The following is a 16,552-nucleotide window of genomic DNA, read 5'->3' on the forward strand; positions in this document are numbered from 1 at the left end:
CCTTAAACAGGTTTGTATTTAGAAACGCCGTGTTTTCCCCCCGTTAACAATCAAATCAAGTTAAAACTGAGGCTGTTTATTGGATTGTTTATTCATTATTTCTGGACTCGGTGTCTGCAACAAACTGTGTCTTGTAAACAGCTCATGTAGCAAGGTGGGGAAACCCAGCTTGAATGGCAAGGATCCCGAAGGGATGGGTCTAGCTGATGTGCAGCATAGCTGTCCCGTAGCTGATGGGATGTGACAGCTGGCCCTGGCAGTTTCTTCAAAACTCTTGTTGACCAAGTACAGCATGTCTGTGCAGAGAGATCCAGCTGATGGGAATTGGCTTGGACTGAAGTCAAGGGGATCAAGTAGACATGTTAGCTGAGATGTATGAGCCAAGTATGCAGCTCTGATACATGCAGGTAGCAAAGCGTGTGCCAAAGAACTTTCTTCACCTGCAGCACCCAAACGGCCCTGGTTTCAGTGAAAACTGGGCTTTGCAGTTCACCATAAATTTGAAAGAACAACATCTTTTAAAACCTATAATTTGGCTTGCAGTTTTGTTGGGTGTTGTAAAATCTTTCTGGTAAAGAAAAATGGAGAAAGCCTGCCATATGGAATATGTTGCATTTGAAACAAATTTTGTCAGCTAAACTTCAGAGTCTGGCTGTTATCAAACAAACTGAAAAAAATAAAATTGTTAAGAAGTCAACCTCTCTCCCTATGGAAATACCAATTATTCATTCCTTCCTAGGGTGGCCATATTTGAGTACTACAGGAGTGTTTTAAAAATGCTGCTACTTGTGTAGTTTTCTACTCTGATGTTTGGCTGTTGTTAAGTTCTTCCACAGTGAACGAGTGCTGCGAACCAGGACCTGGGAAGAGGCAGAAAGGTTCTGTGAAGCACTTGGAGGCCATCTGCCTAGTTTTAGTCACTCAGAAGAAATCAAGGTGCTTCATTCTATCCTGAGAAAAATAATCAGGTAACAAACTAGCCACGGGCTAAAATTTTGATTTCAGTCGCATTCTGCAGTAGATAGCAAATGCTGCTGCTGACCCCAAATGGCAAGTATGAGATAGTGTACAGTGACTATGTTTCCTACAGTAAAAACGGCTAGATGTGGCATTTGAACTGTTGGTCATGTCACTGCCTTCCTGGAAAATGTCAACGGAGTACAGCTTGGGCAAATGTTTCACATTGCTAGGGGGACCGCAGGAAAAGAGAGAGTTGCTTTGGGCATCTTCCATTACATTAATTTAAGTCTGCATTGTTATAGTAAGTGTTTCCTTCTTTATGTTGAATTTTGGCACAACTGAGTGATAGTTGTTCCTATTCTTTACTGATACGTTCTTTAGAGGTGAGTTATTATTTCAATTTTTCAGATAGGTCTCATCTTTATTCATGGAATGCTTCCTGACTAAACTGGGTGCTATCTTTTGAAAACGTGAATAATGTAGTGTCCAGCAATCTGGTTGGCACTGATCCCATTTGGCATAACTGCAGTAACACTTATATGGGCATTAGATGGGTGTGTTGCATTTTCTGGTATCAACAAATTAAATGCTACATAATTTATGAGTCTAAGGGTCTATTTTTAATCAAAGGAACTGTCACTGCAAAGCTTTATTAGGCATCGGTGTGATGTCAGATCCTTGTGTAATATGTTTTTGTTGATTGGCGGCCTGTTTTTTTCAGAACTTTTGCCAGCTTAAACTCAAATGCTGCCAGTTATATGATCTAAATTTTTTTCATCAACAAACTAAATTGGGATTATTTCAGAAGCTGCCAACATACAACACTGTGATTAAATCTTAAAACTTGATGACTGAAGAGATGCCTTCTTGAAAACCCAGTGAACAAATCATGAAAATTACTCAATGTTTATGTTAATAAAAGATGAAAACAAACTTGTGTGCTCTATATATAGATGGTTTAGCTTGTATAAAAGCAACTTGTGACTCCTTTGCTAAAGAGACTAAAGTCCCTGAAATAAAAATCAGTGCACAGATTATTTTTAACTATAGATCTTATTATACTGTTTTGCAATTAACGAATTTTGTTTTAGTGTACCTAATCTACTATGAAACATGAATAGAGAAGTAACTTACTTTGTTTTCCTGCAAGTACTTGGAACTACTTTTTGCTTGCAGACTGTCTGAGGTATTAATTATAGTTAATGGCCATTTTGTGTTAGGAGTTTAAAGGTGGAGACTTTTCATGTCTTTCCAGAAAGTCAGCTGACACACAATGCTACTGCAGTTCCCATATTTCAGAAAACTCAAACTTAGCCTGGAAGAAGGGAAGTCCCAGTACCTCAGTATTATTCTACCAGAACTTAAATAAAGGGCAATATATTGAGCCCGGTATGTAAATAAGGGGCAATATATTGAGCCCAGTATAAATTGACATTGCAGTCAGCGTTGCAGTAACTGCGTGTGTCAAATATAACCCAAAACACAGTCTTTTCATTTGGGTTAAACCCTTTTCAAGCACTGAAGAACTTCCTGAACAGAAATACTACATATTTGATATTGCCCAAAGTCTCTTAAATAACGTTTGTTTGGATAACGTAATGAAATGTTTAAGTTAGTTATGCTTTTAAATTACTCAGAGGTGGTGATTATATAAAGTATTTTGGAGATCAAGAGTGAAGTGTGGCTTGTCTGAAAATAAACTCATTTGAGAATGGAGAGAACAAGCCAAGTGAATTATTTCACCAAGAACAAATAATTTAGGTAACTGGGAGAAATCATCCTAAGATAATGTTAGATGTGATTAGCTGTGGGAGTGCACTAGCATGCAGTTTGTCCATGTTCCCTGCATTTACTCAGTGCAAACTTTGACCTAAACTATTCATTCAGTGCACTCATTTCAGCTTGGGGAAGGAGCCACACCTTGGCTTTTTTGGTTTCGTTTTTTTTTCCCCTTGCACAGTTCTCTGGTGACTCATTGAGAACTGTTTGTTTTTAAATGCTAGCAAAAGTCAGTTTGGTTCACCAGGAAAAGGGCAGCTTGCCTAGTCCATTCTGTTCTTTACTCGGATTCCACCTTAGAGGCAAATAAGAGCTAGAATTGCTCCAGCCAAGGCGGGCGATTGCCATTGGAAAGGGAAAGGAAAATTTGCCTGCCAGCCTTCCTCTGCCTGAAAGAAATAGGAGATAACCTCTGTTCACTTTGAGGGACATGATACAGGCAGAACACATCCAGTTCAGTTACTTCCATTCTTTTAGGATTGTTTTTGTGAGCATTCTGCAGCTTGTTGTTGGCAGTGATGCTGGATGCAAGGAGAGTAACAGCTTGGATTGGTTAGAAATAACATTTCAATGAGACACCTTACTGGAAATAAATCGGTTGCCTTTTATATGCACAGCTCTGCTGCTGCAATTGTTCTGAATCTAGAAAGCCTTGCTAACACTTGAGTTTGCAATAAAAAACTGATCTTATGCTCAACACACTGGCCAAAGCAGCAATAAAGCTGAGATTGCAAGTCGTAGTAATTGCAATAATACAGCTTCTCTTTTGAATAGGTGATTAGCAGGATAGGGATTCAGCTAGTGCAAGTAGCCTGATACAGAGGGAAGAGCAGGGGGTCAAATGGGCTTCATATATACTTTTAGGCCAGCACTGCCTAAAATTAAATGGTGCCTTAAAGTGCACCATTAGGGAGTTGGCCCAGATGTACACATGTTACCTCTTGTCAAGAACTAGGTTGAATTACAAGCCACAGTATCTTCACTTAGGCTCTTAGTCTTGTGTTGGAGCTGACATAAGGGACAGAAAAATTTCTTTCAGCAGTTAGAGTATGACAGTAGAAAAATTACTGGTTTGTATTCCCTTCACATTGATCTAAATTGTATTTATCCACTCCTACACAACATTGAATTTTATCAAGTTTTAGTTCTGTGTGAGAGAAAAGCCACTGGTATTCTGCAGGGATTGCCGGAGATTTGGGGTCTTTCATTGTTAATCAGCATGGAGTCCATTGTAAAGCACAAATGGCACCTATTTTTTAGGTTAAAACTCAGGATAATTTAGGTTTTAGAGGCAGTTCCAGGAATGTAGCTCAAAGAATAATTTGCAATGAAGAGACAGATACCTGAAGTACAAGCAAATTCCTTGCTGCAAGCTTAATTGCAATAGAGAGTCTTAATTCATGTTTGTCTTTAAATAGTTGGCAGAATTCTTTTCTGTGGTGAGGTGATAGTATAATTTCAGAGGGTTATCAAAAGCCTTTACCTAAGCTTAAAAGTGCTATCAAGGATAGTGTGGCAGTTACTGAATTACTCAGTCATGTCTGAACAGTTCCAAAAGAAGCAAAAAATGTACATTAATGTGTAAGTGCCCAGTCAGCTGGAAAACATTGTTATGTTTGCAGGCCAGTAATTGTAAATTGGGAGATAAGCTGGAGAAGTTCTTGAAGTTTGTTTGGGTTGTTTGTTTGTTTGTTTGTTTGTTTTTTGGTTTTTGGTTTTTTTCTTTTTTTTTTTAAATTTATTTATTACCTAAAAGCCCAATACAAGTTGAAAGACTTTGAAAAATTGCTCTAGCTCCACAGGTAATTACTGCAGATCCTTTTGAAATGAGTGTCTCAAATTTTCTTTTTAGTAGTTATTCCTCTGTGATGATCAGTTGCTTAAACCACACTAAGCCTGTAGGTGACAATTAAGAGGGGAGGGTTAAGCAGTGTCTGGTTCATAATTGGAAAGAACAATCACAGAAAAATAAAATCCTAAAGGCAAATTGCCAAAAGCCACTTAGCTGCTTGACAGCTGTGAATGTTTGGCTCACAGTTTTCCCTCTGGAGTGATATGGGGCATTTAGGCTCTTTAAAGGCTCCTTAGTGATATCATTAAAAGACTAAAGACTATTCAGTATGATAAGATCGCACTAGTGTGATCACACTATCGCACCAATGTCAGAAAATTAATACTGGAGTTGAGAAAAAAACACAAATGAGATTTGTTGGTGGCTGATGATTTTCTTCCTAATGGGAACCCTACCAAATACAATATTGTTGCCCTTCTTGGATTTCATGTGCTTAGCCCACATGCTCTGGGCTCAGCTGTTGTTTGTTGGTGCTGCACAGTCAGCCATTTCAGGCTCAATATAGCATCTTTATGGTGATATGTGCAGAAAGGTAGTGGCACAGTCTTACCAAAGAATTTCTTGACATTGGCCTGTGATTTCATAACATTGCTTATGCAGGTAAGCCTGGGTCTGAGTCCATCCCTCCGTGTAATAACGTTATTTTCATAAACTTTCCAAGTTCTGTCTTAAAATCACTTTGTTGAGTTTGTCAGCACTACTTTTTTGGGAGCCTTTTCCAAACTCTGACCTCTGCTGGTCAGACATCTTTTTCCAATAGTGAGCCTAAATTTATTTCTGAGTTTTGGTTCCTTCTTCCTTCAGACACCATGTCCTTTTTGCTCAAATAGCTCCTCTTCTTGGGAGTGTAGTCTCCTAATATATTGTAAAGAATAATTATATCCTTTCCCTGTCTTTCTTTGTCAAGGCTAGACAAGAAAATCCTTAATTCTTGTTAATAACCTAAACTCTAATTTCCTCAAATATCCTGTATTCCTACTCTGTATTTGGTAGAACAAAAATTTATGGAATAGGACTCCTGATGCAGTTTTACAAGAGCCCTGTACTGTGGCATCAGTACTTTACTGTCACTGTCAGACCACCTTGATGAGAGTGCCTTTTCCACAGCTCTATTGTAGCAGGGTTTCACGTAGCCTGTGATTTCATAGAAAACTCATGGTCTTTCTCCCCTCTGCTGCTTCCAGCTGATACCATCATTCAGAAAAGTGTCTATTGCCTTTCTTGGCCAGGGTAGTGGATTGGAGTGAATTATCATAAACTTCAGTACTTAGCACAAAATTGATACTTTGAGAAGTAGAGGTTGCAGTACAAAACTAACCTTGCAGTTTGACTAGCACATATAAAAAAAATATGGAAAAGTGTAGAAAAGAGACCTTTATATCAGTGACAACTGATGAATTGTTCACGCAGCAAACAAAGGAGTTGTCTGATTTAGTTTTCTCCGTAGTCAGGGAAAGACAACCTACAGAGCTTCTTAAAGAAAAGTGCAGAAGAGGTCCTAGCCCTTACACCCATTTTCTCTTTCAACTGCCAGAACTTGCAGTAGTAAACCTTTGGTTTTGCTGCTTGATCCTAAGTAATGCCGTGACATAGGTCAGTCTTTCTATTAAATGAGCTGAACCATATACTTGGCTTAAGATTTTATCTTGTTTATTTACAGCAATGACAGATGGGTATGGATTGGAATGAATAAAAGGAGTCCAGATTCTTTGGGAACCTGGCAATGGAGTGATGATAAACCCGTAAGTTAACTTTTAACCAGGAAATGTCATGTCCTGATTTGTTTCAGCTTGGACTGGATTGAAAGTAAATTGATAAGTATTTTAATTAGAATATGACAGATCCTTCAACAGATTAATAATTCAGAAGAAAATTGTGCACTTAAGAGCTGCTATCCAGGCAGATTTCCAATTAAAAACATATCTTTAATAAGGTTAACTGGGTTTCTGTCTCTATTGCATTAAAATATTTTAACAGCAATATAGTAGTAAACATCAAAGAGCTGGTGGAGAGAACAAGTTGTCTTCATGCCACAACAGAGGGGAGGGTTTATCACTTCATCTCCTTGATATGTTAGACTTCTCCAAAAATATCTTCCTCACTGTAATTGATTTATTTTCCTGAAATCATGAGTTCTTTCCCTCTCCCCCTCCATAATAACAGGTACACAGGCTCAAAACTGATCCGGTAACTGCTATTTAACACATATTTTAATAGTGATAAATGTAATGGGATCCTAGGTTTGAATTATTATCTCTGGGGATTACCATAGCAAAAATAGTCGTAAAGTAATGATTCTTTTTTCCTGTCCATCCTGTAGGTAACAAGTGTTGTTATGCCACTCGATTATCTGGAAGATGAATATGATACAAGAGATTGTGCTGCATTAAAGGTTAGTTTCAAGGTTTTTAACGACAGCATGCATATTTTTACATGGAAGTACTTGGAAAAAATAGTTTTGCCAGCCGTATATTGAATTTAGGTTGACTGCTGAGATGTTTTCTTTGCACAATGACAAAGTTGCTAGTGTTCCCTTTATCAATCTACGCCTATTATCAATTTTCCCTTATTCAAGCAGTTTTTCATTGAACCAAGCGCTGTGTTAATGATACCCTTTCATAAGACTTCTTTTGAACTACAAAATATTTTAAGAATAATGCTATTCTCTATGTGTATCTCTATATGTATATGTTCTCTGTAACTATGTATCTCTTGTATATTATACATAACACTTAAGGATGTAAGGTGGAGTCTAAAACAAAACAGTAGACAGAGCCCTACCAGTAACTTTAGAAATCTAGATTATTTTTTCTGAACTGCAAATTAAGAAAATGTTTGAATCTGAAGTAGGGGAATGCAGTAGCCAGGATAGAGAGTGTGTTTGTGTTTGTGTGTATTTCCTTCTCGTGAAATAGACTGTAAGTGCTGTGTTGGTTTCTAATTCAAAATGCCAGGCCTCTGCTTAATTCCTTATTGTGTTCTTCATTGCTTAATTTAGTCTTGATGGCATGAGTTTTAAAATGGCCTTTAACTTTTCTGAAGCATTACCTGACTTTTTATAAGATCATTCCAATACCATCCCTTCTTTGAACGTAATTAGAACCACCTCTGCTTTTAGGATTTACTGAGGGAAAGGATAGTTGCATCCCTTTGCTTCTGTTCACAGCCATTTCCCTTCATTCTTTTCTCCTGTGTTGATGACCCCGGGCCAAGAAGCTGTCAGCATTAAGTTACTAAAAATTTTAGACAAGGGGAGAGCAGTTTGAAGGGGACGCTGTGAATACAGTAACCTCCCTCCCCTACCTGCTAGGTATAGACATTTTCTTTCGCTAAATGATAAAAAATTCTCCTTATTGGAGAGATCAGCAAGAGTGAAGTCAGGTTTTAAGCTTGATTGTAAGAAATAATCTTAAATAGGAAAGATTATTTCTGTGCCAGTTCAGATGGTTTCTTCTTTTGAGCAGAAATGAGAATCATTTCAGGGCAACAAGTTGCAACAGATAATTCAATAATAAGCATCAATGAGATCCTGTGCGCTACAAAAAAGCGAAGAGCCAACATTGCAAGAAGAGACTTTTGTATATAGACTGACCTTAAACCCTTTACCTAATTGCTTCACAAACTTGGCTAGCATGGGGAGTTACAGTGGAAGAGTTGTATCGGCTCATTTTTTGCAAAATAAATTGTGGGACTAAAACCACAGTGAAATGTACTGACTTTGCCAAAGTACCTTTTTAATACAGTTTCATTTCACGTTTCAGAGGCCTATGCCATACTGACTCAGTTCTCTGTTTCTACTTTTATACAGACCTCTCAGTTTTCACGGCGATCATTTTGGAGATTTTATTTCCACGAAGGCAGAGACCTAGAATTTTACTTCAAGCCTTTTGATTGTGAAGCTAAACTTGAATGGGTCTGCCAGATAACAAAAGGTAAACTGCAGTTATATCCATTTATTCCTATAAAAGTTTATTACCACTGAGTTGTCGTTATTGCCCAATAACAGAAACTTTGCAAAAAATATTGTATCATTTCCTTTCTGAACTGTTAAGAGGTCAGTACGTGAGATGTCTCACCTATGTCACATAAAAACAGATGTGCACTTAGAATATTCAAAGATACATCAGAAAATAGCCATGAGGAGGATGCAGTATCGCTGCTCCCATATTCTTTCTTGTCCCGTGAAGTGAGAAGCGGCTTCTTATTAGGTGAGGTGATAAAAGTCACTGAGTTGCAGCATTTGTGGACTTTACTTAATCTTTCCTAGTGATATTTGTAACTAAATGACCACAGACATCTTGGGCGTACAGTAGTTTGCTTCAACTTCAGGTGAATTAGCTGCCTTCTGGTAAAACTGGTGTACTAGTTTCTCATTGTAGTGAGGCAGAGGAGTGGGAATACAAAAGAATGGCATTGCATACCTGCACAGATCCAGGTTTTTCCATGCACTATGAAAAGTGGTGTAATCCAGTAGGCTTTTATGTTTTGGTTGCTCATTAAAAGACATTTCAGGGGATGAAACTTTTTTGTTGTGGGGAGATACGGGTAGATATACTACTTTGCTGCTTGTATTCTGCGTGGGAGAAAAAAAGCCACAGTTGTTTAAGACTGAGGTATGCAAAACTCCCATTAGTTTTACGTCAGCTTACTTTAAACTATTAAGCCTGTGTATGATTTCCTTCTCTCTTTATTTTTTCCATCATGCATGCTGAGAAGCATGAGCACAATACATCACTTCCATTATTGGTGACCAGAGTCTTGTTTAGAAGGCAAACTTGAAGTGACTATTCCTTTTTTTTCTCTGGACAGGTAGCACTCCAAAGACACCTGAGTGGTACATACCAGGTAAATGGACTTTTTTGTGTATTCTTCAGCTATGTGTCTATAGTTGTTAATACTCACTATCTTTTATTAGTTTCGTTATATTGCTGCTGTAATACCTGTTTGATACCAGCAAAGGTCATGACGGATAGAATTTGATTCTGAGAGAGCTCAGAATGCAAGAAGGAGTGTTGGCTCTTCCCAGTGTCAAATTGAAATTTCTTATTACATTCAGAAAAACGAAGCATGAGTTTTTCAGAATTTATTTCTTATGCGTGTAATATTTCTTCTGCATAGATGAAATTGGAATTCATGGAGCCCCACTTGTTGTTGATGGAGCAGAGCTGTGGTTTGTACCAGATAAAAACCTGAGCTTTCAGGAAGCTATTTTCTACTGTCAAAAAAATGATAGTGATTTAGCCTCTGTGGAGTCTTACCCAAAACTCAGGACAATACTATCTCAAATAGAAAAGGTAAGGAGGTGTAATCTGTCTAACGGATACTTTCCGCTACAGGGAAATTTTCTTGCCAGTTTTTCCAATATAAGAAAATGTTAATCCTTAATTTCTTTTTTTCCTGTTAGCCTTAATAGTTTTTAATTGTACTTAAAAGGAAAAGATGAGTTGAAAGAGAATTACTTTAATGTCAGTCTTCCAAAAGAATTTTTTAAATTTAAAAGTAGCCTTAACAACATGGAAAAAAACCCTATCTCCAAATGGAGAGAAAGTGTCATAACAAGACCACCATGTATGCATCCCACTGTCTGCAAATACTTCGCTAACAATTGTGCCAGTTCTTAATTTTATGCACGGGACAGCACATCATTTTTCACCTGATGAGAGAATTTAATTAGAAATGCATGATGGTCTGATAGCCGTTACCAAAAGGAGTTTGTGGTGTTCATAGTATGAAAGTACATTCTTTTAAGGAATCTTACCAAAACATTTCAAGTTTCAGCACCTCTGTTACTACCTTTCTTAGTGCTACTGCTTGTGAGACAACAATACTTTCTGAAATTAGCAGCTTGCAAACTCTCTTGAAATTTCTCCTGAAAAGAAGTTACCTGGAAGGAGAAAGTACAACGCAGGAGAAATTGAGGATTTAACCTGCTAAATCTCTAGCCTTTTCACGAACAATTCGTTATTAGGCTATCTGCTGGAAGAACAGGATTGTTCTGAGGAGGGAAGGAAAGTCCTGCGGAACCACATCAGCTTTAGGCAGCTTGCAGCTATGTCCTGGTTGTCTGGTAGAGTTCCTGCTATGAATTTGGTAGGAATAATGTATCTAGCACACAGTTAAGACAGTGCTGCAAGATTTCCTGTAGCTTTATCCAGCACAGTGGAATATGTGGGCTTTTTTTTCTAGTAGGTGCAGGGGTCCCATCTACTTGGCATATCAGTCTCGAACTGTATCCTTTCCTGTTGCTGAAGAATAGTAATTTCTGCACATTTCAAATCAAAATTAATTTTGTCATTGATTTATCCTTGGTAGAGGGATAATACTGGGGTTTTTTGTTCTTTATTTCCACAGTTATCAAACAGCGAACAGAAGTGGTGGCTGAAGTTTATTGATTATGGCTACAGCTATCATTCACCGTATGTAGAATAATTATGGGATGCTTTATTGTAAGCTTTTTTTGATGTGTTTTTTAGGAATATAGTTAACTAGAATAGTTTCCAAAGGAAAATGTTTTATCCCCAGATTTGTAAAAGGTTACTTCTTCTATATCATCCCAAAGAAGCAAGATAAATAATTTGAACTAAGCTAGAAACCAATACAGCATTATTCAGTGACCATTGTTCTCCGCATTTGTTCACATGTGCCTGCACCTATTCTTGCCATGCTAAACTTAGACCATAGAGTACCTAAAATAGAGAGAGACTGTGTAGTGCTCAGACAAAGCAAATACTGGTTAAGACAGTATGTTTGTCAAATTAGGAATGGGCATACAATTAGGAAGTGGGTATATTTCAAAAAAGCATTGAAATATTTTAATTAGCTGCCAGATTATGAGTTCTATTCTTATTACAAGTGTTTAATTCATAATAACAATAATAACTGAATTCATAATCTATCTGTCTGTTGGAGCCTCTAGATTTCAGGTTGTTGGGCTTTGACATCGTAGTCTTCTCATGTGAATCCTTGAAATCTGTGGTCCTAGTAGCCTAATGTATTCCATTGATCTTTAAAATGCTTTTACTGGATTTTTAAGCCCACTTCCATATTCTGTTAATAATTGGGGAACTGGGGGGAAAAAAAAAAAAAAATCTGGAAAAAACCCTGTTTATTGGCTCTGAGGATATCTGAGAACTACCTGAGAACAGGGAATGGGAAATTGGTTTAAGACATCACTCTGCCAGTTAGGTAATGCCAGAATCTTGGAGGGCTTATAGTATAGTCCTGTAGAGCTGAGATGACTCACAGCAAACCTTGCATCGTGCCATTCATGGCTGTGGCAAAGGATCATGGGCTTCTTACAAGGAAAAGTCTTCACTTGCCAAAATACTGTAGCAATATACTACTTTGAAAATAAAACAGGGGCTATTGCTCATTCTCCTCGCTTGTCCTGACAATGTGCCAGCGATTGCAGCATGGTGATAAATAACCCCCTACCCTTGTTCTGCACCTCTCCTCAACACAGTTAATTTGGGTATGGTACATAACTACTGAACCTACCACATATTTGTTCCTAGTCTAGGTTTTCCCCCTCTGTCCTTTTCAGTGTTCTAGGGCATCTCCTAAAACAGTTACCAGCCCAAATTTTTGTTTGCACTGGCTCTGTTGCTATCAGTGTTTCCACTTGAAGATCACATTGGCTTGGAGGTTGACTCTGAAATGTTTGTTTCCAGTTTACAGTTATTTTCACGCTTCCATGATCGATTCCTGAGGGATTGCTGGTATGTTTCTAGAAAGAACTGGTATAGAGGTAAGGTTGTTTTTACTCTTTCATGCCTCTCTGTCACTATTATATTTAAAAATTTTTTAAAAAGTAATTACTGTTCTGCCCAAATTCTTACATTGAATGCAAATTGTTATTGAATTAGGACTGAATGACTTCTTGATGATAATCTGATTGAATTTTGAATCATTTATTTCTTTCTTATGGTAGAAGCGATCATAATATTTCTTGATAACCAGAGGCAAACCTGAATTCAGAGGACAAATTTTTATGATTGATGGTCACTCTTTTTGTGACATAAATTAATTAGGTGAAATCTGGTTTTGGTAGTTACCTTTTTGAGTTTACGCTACATATTCTGAGCTCTGGAAATTAAGTCTTAGAGTTGTGTTAGTTAGAGGAGCTTGACTGAATACTTGCAACCACATATGCATCTAGAGATGCAAATTTCATTAAGTAGTGGAGTCATACTGGAAGAGGTACACAAAGTAATGGAAATGCCACCTGGTGGTACTTGAAGCTGCTTATTTCCTTTTTTCGACATGAAAATGTTATACGTTACACAACATTACAAATGTTATACATTATACATTATTCTGTTGTATGCTGCTGACTTTTTTCATCCCTATTAGCTAAAAATTGCTCTTGACTAGGAAGCCAGTCCAGTTAGTGTAGAAGTCGTGTAAAGCAGTACAGGCCAGGCGCTCTCCATATGGATGTTAAAGGATTCCTTTTGGCTTTAACGATCAAAGAGGGTCCCACAGCCTTTATGCTAGAATATGAGATTGGTCCTCATATTCAAAATCTTATTTCATGATTTTTCTGTTTGAAGTTATCTCTGGCTATGTGAAGTGTTACTACTGGAAGTAAGGGATCAGACTCTGGATCTTTAGGAATGTTATATTACTGTCTGATATAAATAATTTACATTTGTCTTTTGCTCTGCTGTCACTTTTAATGCTTTAGGTTGCATGGGACTTCACTGTGGTTGCACTGAAAAGGACTTCACTTCAGATTGGTCTTTCTCATGTCATCAAGTATGGATGGCAATTGAAGCCTGATAGGCATTACCATAACTGGTTTTTAAAACTTATATTTCTGCAGATTACCCAGTTAACTGTAACCTGAAACTGCCCTTCATCTGTGAAAAAAATAATGCCTCCTTACTAGAGAAGCATGATCCCAGTTACCGCCCAGTCAGAGGAGGTTGCCCTAAAGGTTGGCATCAGTTCCGGAATAAGGTATAGAGATAATACAGATCAATCATCCTTACCTGTTTTTCATAGTCCAGTAAGCTGGAGTGCCCTGCTGAAAGAGGTGAGGAAGTAACCTCTGTGTTCAGGAATGGACTGGGAGGTGGGTTTTGAAAACCATATGCAGCGATTAAAATCGTCTCCCCCACTTCTCTGTCCCTTATTCAGGATTGATGGTTTCTTAATTTCAGAGCAGTAATTTTCAGGTTTTTTGCTTTCCCATCACCACATGTTTAGATCCAAGAGTGTTGGTTGTATTGTCTAATCTTGGTCTCTGCTTTGAAGGAAGAGAAGCATTAGAAAAGGAGAGGAGGAGGCTTCTGTGGCAGAAGCATCTTGATTCTCTCGCTGAGTAATCATAGGCAGGCAGCAAGCTGGCAAACACTCTGCTTCCGAAGTTGCCTTAAGGACTTAACTCACTTAAGAATTAGAAGTAGCTTTTAAGAATGAACCCACAGAGGTCGGAAGCCATAGTACAGTATATTTGACTACTGTGTTTTAAGGCAGTCATCTAAAGTCTTAGTGAGACTGATTCCTGTTGTTTGGCCCGCCATTATTATGTACCTAAGAAGGAGAGTGCATCAAATCTGCACATTACATTGCGCCAAGGTTTGCAAATTTACTTTATGTCATTGCAGAATATAGCTTTTGAGTTCCCATATAGTTTCTCCCAAAAGGTAATGCATTACAATACAGGTTCCTGGCCCAACCCTGTCTGACTTTAGAGTTCACGTGTGAATTCTCATTCTTAAAACAGTACGTGGTCCTGATGTAGCCAATTAAAAATTACTGAATTCTAATCCTCAGTGAATGAGGAGTTAGTGGGATTATTCATCATTTTATATTTAGCTGTTCTGTTGAATCTAATAAGAAATGCATGCAGGTAGTATCGGTTCCCTTGCTTTCTGAGAAAAATAATTATGTGTTACTGCAGGAAATGAGAAGTGAGCTTTCAGGGTTGGTTTAAGAACCTTTTCTTACGAGTTATTTCTTAGGAAGCAATGGTATGATGAAAATCAATTTCATTATGTTTATTTTGCAGTGTTTTCTAAAGATGAAACCTGAATATTTAACATTTAATGCAGCTAATGAAAAGTGTGTAACTTTTGGAGGCTCTCTTCCATCTATCTCAAATCAAGCTGAGCAAGGTATGATGTGAACTGGGGGTACTTCTAGTATGCAGCTTCTCGTCTAAATTCAGTATAATTCTGCTTAAGAACTTGAGCATAAAATCACTTGGTTATCTACAGACATACTGGGAGCATTCTAAAAATCCAAGACCAGTTAAGAATGTGTTGTCTATTGTTGTTTGCATCACTGGAAACATAACATGGAAATGCAGTCAGCAAACATTTGAGCCAGTTCGAAGAGCACCTTCTCTGTATGATCTTAACCTGTTATAAAAAGAAAAAATTGTAAAACCTTGCATTAGGAGGATAGAAGGGTCACCACTGAATGAAGATTCCCATGTTATGCTTTGCAAGTTAAAACATAACTGAGACTGTAGACTTTGCACTGTGCAAACCACCTTAGGAGCTGCTTCCAAGGCAAGCTCAGCTGTCTGTGTGGGAACAAGATGGCAAAAGCAGTGCCCGCTGGAGCACATAGGACCCTCTGCATCTAAGTGTGCTGAGCAGCTTCATATGGCACTGTGTCTAAACCAACCACCTGCAAGCTCTCCAGGACATTGCTAGGGGGATGGAAGGCAAGGGGGCTGCAAAACACAGAGTTGTTCCACCCTTGAGACCTGCCTCTCAGCTGTCGTATAAACTAGAGTCATTAGGTAAATGCAGCGAGGAAGAAATGCGTTCACGTTGGCCGCAAGTAATGTTCAGCAGTAAACTGCTGAATGAGACAGCTGTGTTTGCATCTGTATTCTTTTAGATAGCTAAGTGGGCTCTGCAGGTATATCTGAAGTAGCTCAGTTGAATTCTGCAATGTGCACAGTGCATGTTTTCTTTATAAGCAAATAACCTCTTGCCAAATGGAATACGGAAAATGGACTAGGGAGGCCACTAAGGCCACTAGTGTACCTGCAGGCAGCAGCTGAATGGGGATTTTTTTTTTTTTTTTTTTTACTGCTGTTATTGGTCAGGAATAGAGTTGTAACCATACAGGAATATACATGTCTGAGACTGTATTTTTGGATGCTTTTAAGATTGCAAAAGCATAGCCATTCTGAAATGTTACCTAGCATGATCTTCTGTCTGGTTTGGTGCATATGGAAGTTTTGTTATTGTTTCTTGTTTGTTTTTCTTTCCCCCCTGTAGTGGAGGTCACTTACATGGAAAGAAGGCACAGTCCTCTTAAAGAAGCATGCCTCTTTCCATGGGCTGCTTCTGCTCTTCTGAGTGGCTTTAGGAGGGTGGATAGCTCTGACGTGTAAATCTTTGTCTAGCTCAGAAAATAGGCTGAGGCTAGTCTGGCGTGTGGCCAATAGTTAAGACATGTCAGCAGTAGCTAATTACATAGCTTCAATTTGTCTTCCTAATCTAGACAAGCTCAGTGAATGCCTTTGGTGCTTGGGGGGGTTACCGAGGCCCATTGTTTTGTTGCCAGAATGCTCACTAAGAGGGGTCTGATTGAAGGTTTTCCTGGCTGCAATTTTTCCCAACTAAACCTGAGTTCCTTTGTCCTATCCTGCTTTCTCTCATGGTGGGGTGGGCAAACTCTGCCAGAATCCAATAAATGTTTCTGCTTTATGGCATACGGCAGTAGGAGAGGAAGATTGGAGATAAGACTTCCTCCATCAATTCAGAGAGGGCAGGAGGGAGCTCTTCTATTATCTCTGCAGGGACACAATAGAAGATCTTGCAGACCTGTGGAAAAGCAGCTTCTGAAATTTGGACATAAGTGCAAGAATACAAAGTAGTGGGGAGAGGAACAGGTTAAATCCACTAGCTGCTCCTCAGCTGAGAATTTGGAGGACAAATACCAATACTCTGCTCCTTTCAGATAAAATCAACATGAAAGGTGTTATCTTATGGA

At 38.4% G+C, this 16,552-nt stretch overlaps 1 protein-coding gene across 1 annotated transcript in view; it reads left to right on the forward strand.

Moving 5' to 3' along the window:
- Nucleotides 1–16,552, forward strand: part of LY75 (lymphocyte antigen 75) — a 48,521-nt gene that overhangs the window by 13,640 nt on the left and 18,329 nt on the right. Inside the window, exons 13-22 of the mRNA XM_082313604.1 lie at nt 826–968; nt 6,252–6,333; nt 6,912–6,983; nt 8,400–8,523; nt 9,401–9,436; nt 9,710–9,885; nt 10,943–11,007; nt 12,262–12,338; nt 13,416–13,552; nt 14,607–14,712. Of these exons, the coding sequence (XP_082169730.1) occupies nt 826–968; nt 6,252–6,333; nt 6,912–6,983; nt 8,400–8,523; nt 9,401–9,436; nt 9,710–9,885; nt 10,943–11,007; nt 12,262–12,338; nt 13,416–13,552; nt 14,607–14,712 (1,018 nt within the window). The remainder of the gene's footprint in view (nt 1–825; nt 969–6,251; nt 6,334–6,911; nt 6,984–8,399; nt 8,524–9,400; nt 9,437–9,709; nt 9,886–10,942; nt 11,008–12,261; nt 12,339–13,415; nt 13,553–14,606; nt 14,713–16,552) is intronic.

Source organism: Platalea leucorodia (assembly GCF_965183815.1).
Source record: "Platalea leucorodia genome assembly, chromosome: 5".
Lineage (NCBI taxonomy): Eukaryota > Metazoa > Chordata > Aves > Pelecaniformes > Threskiornithidae > Platalea > Platalea leucorodia.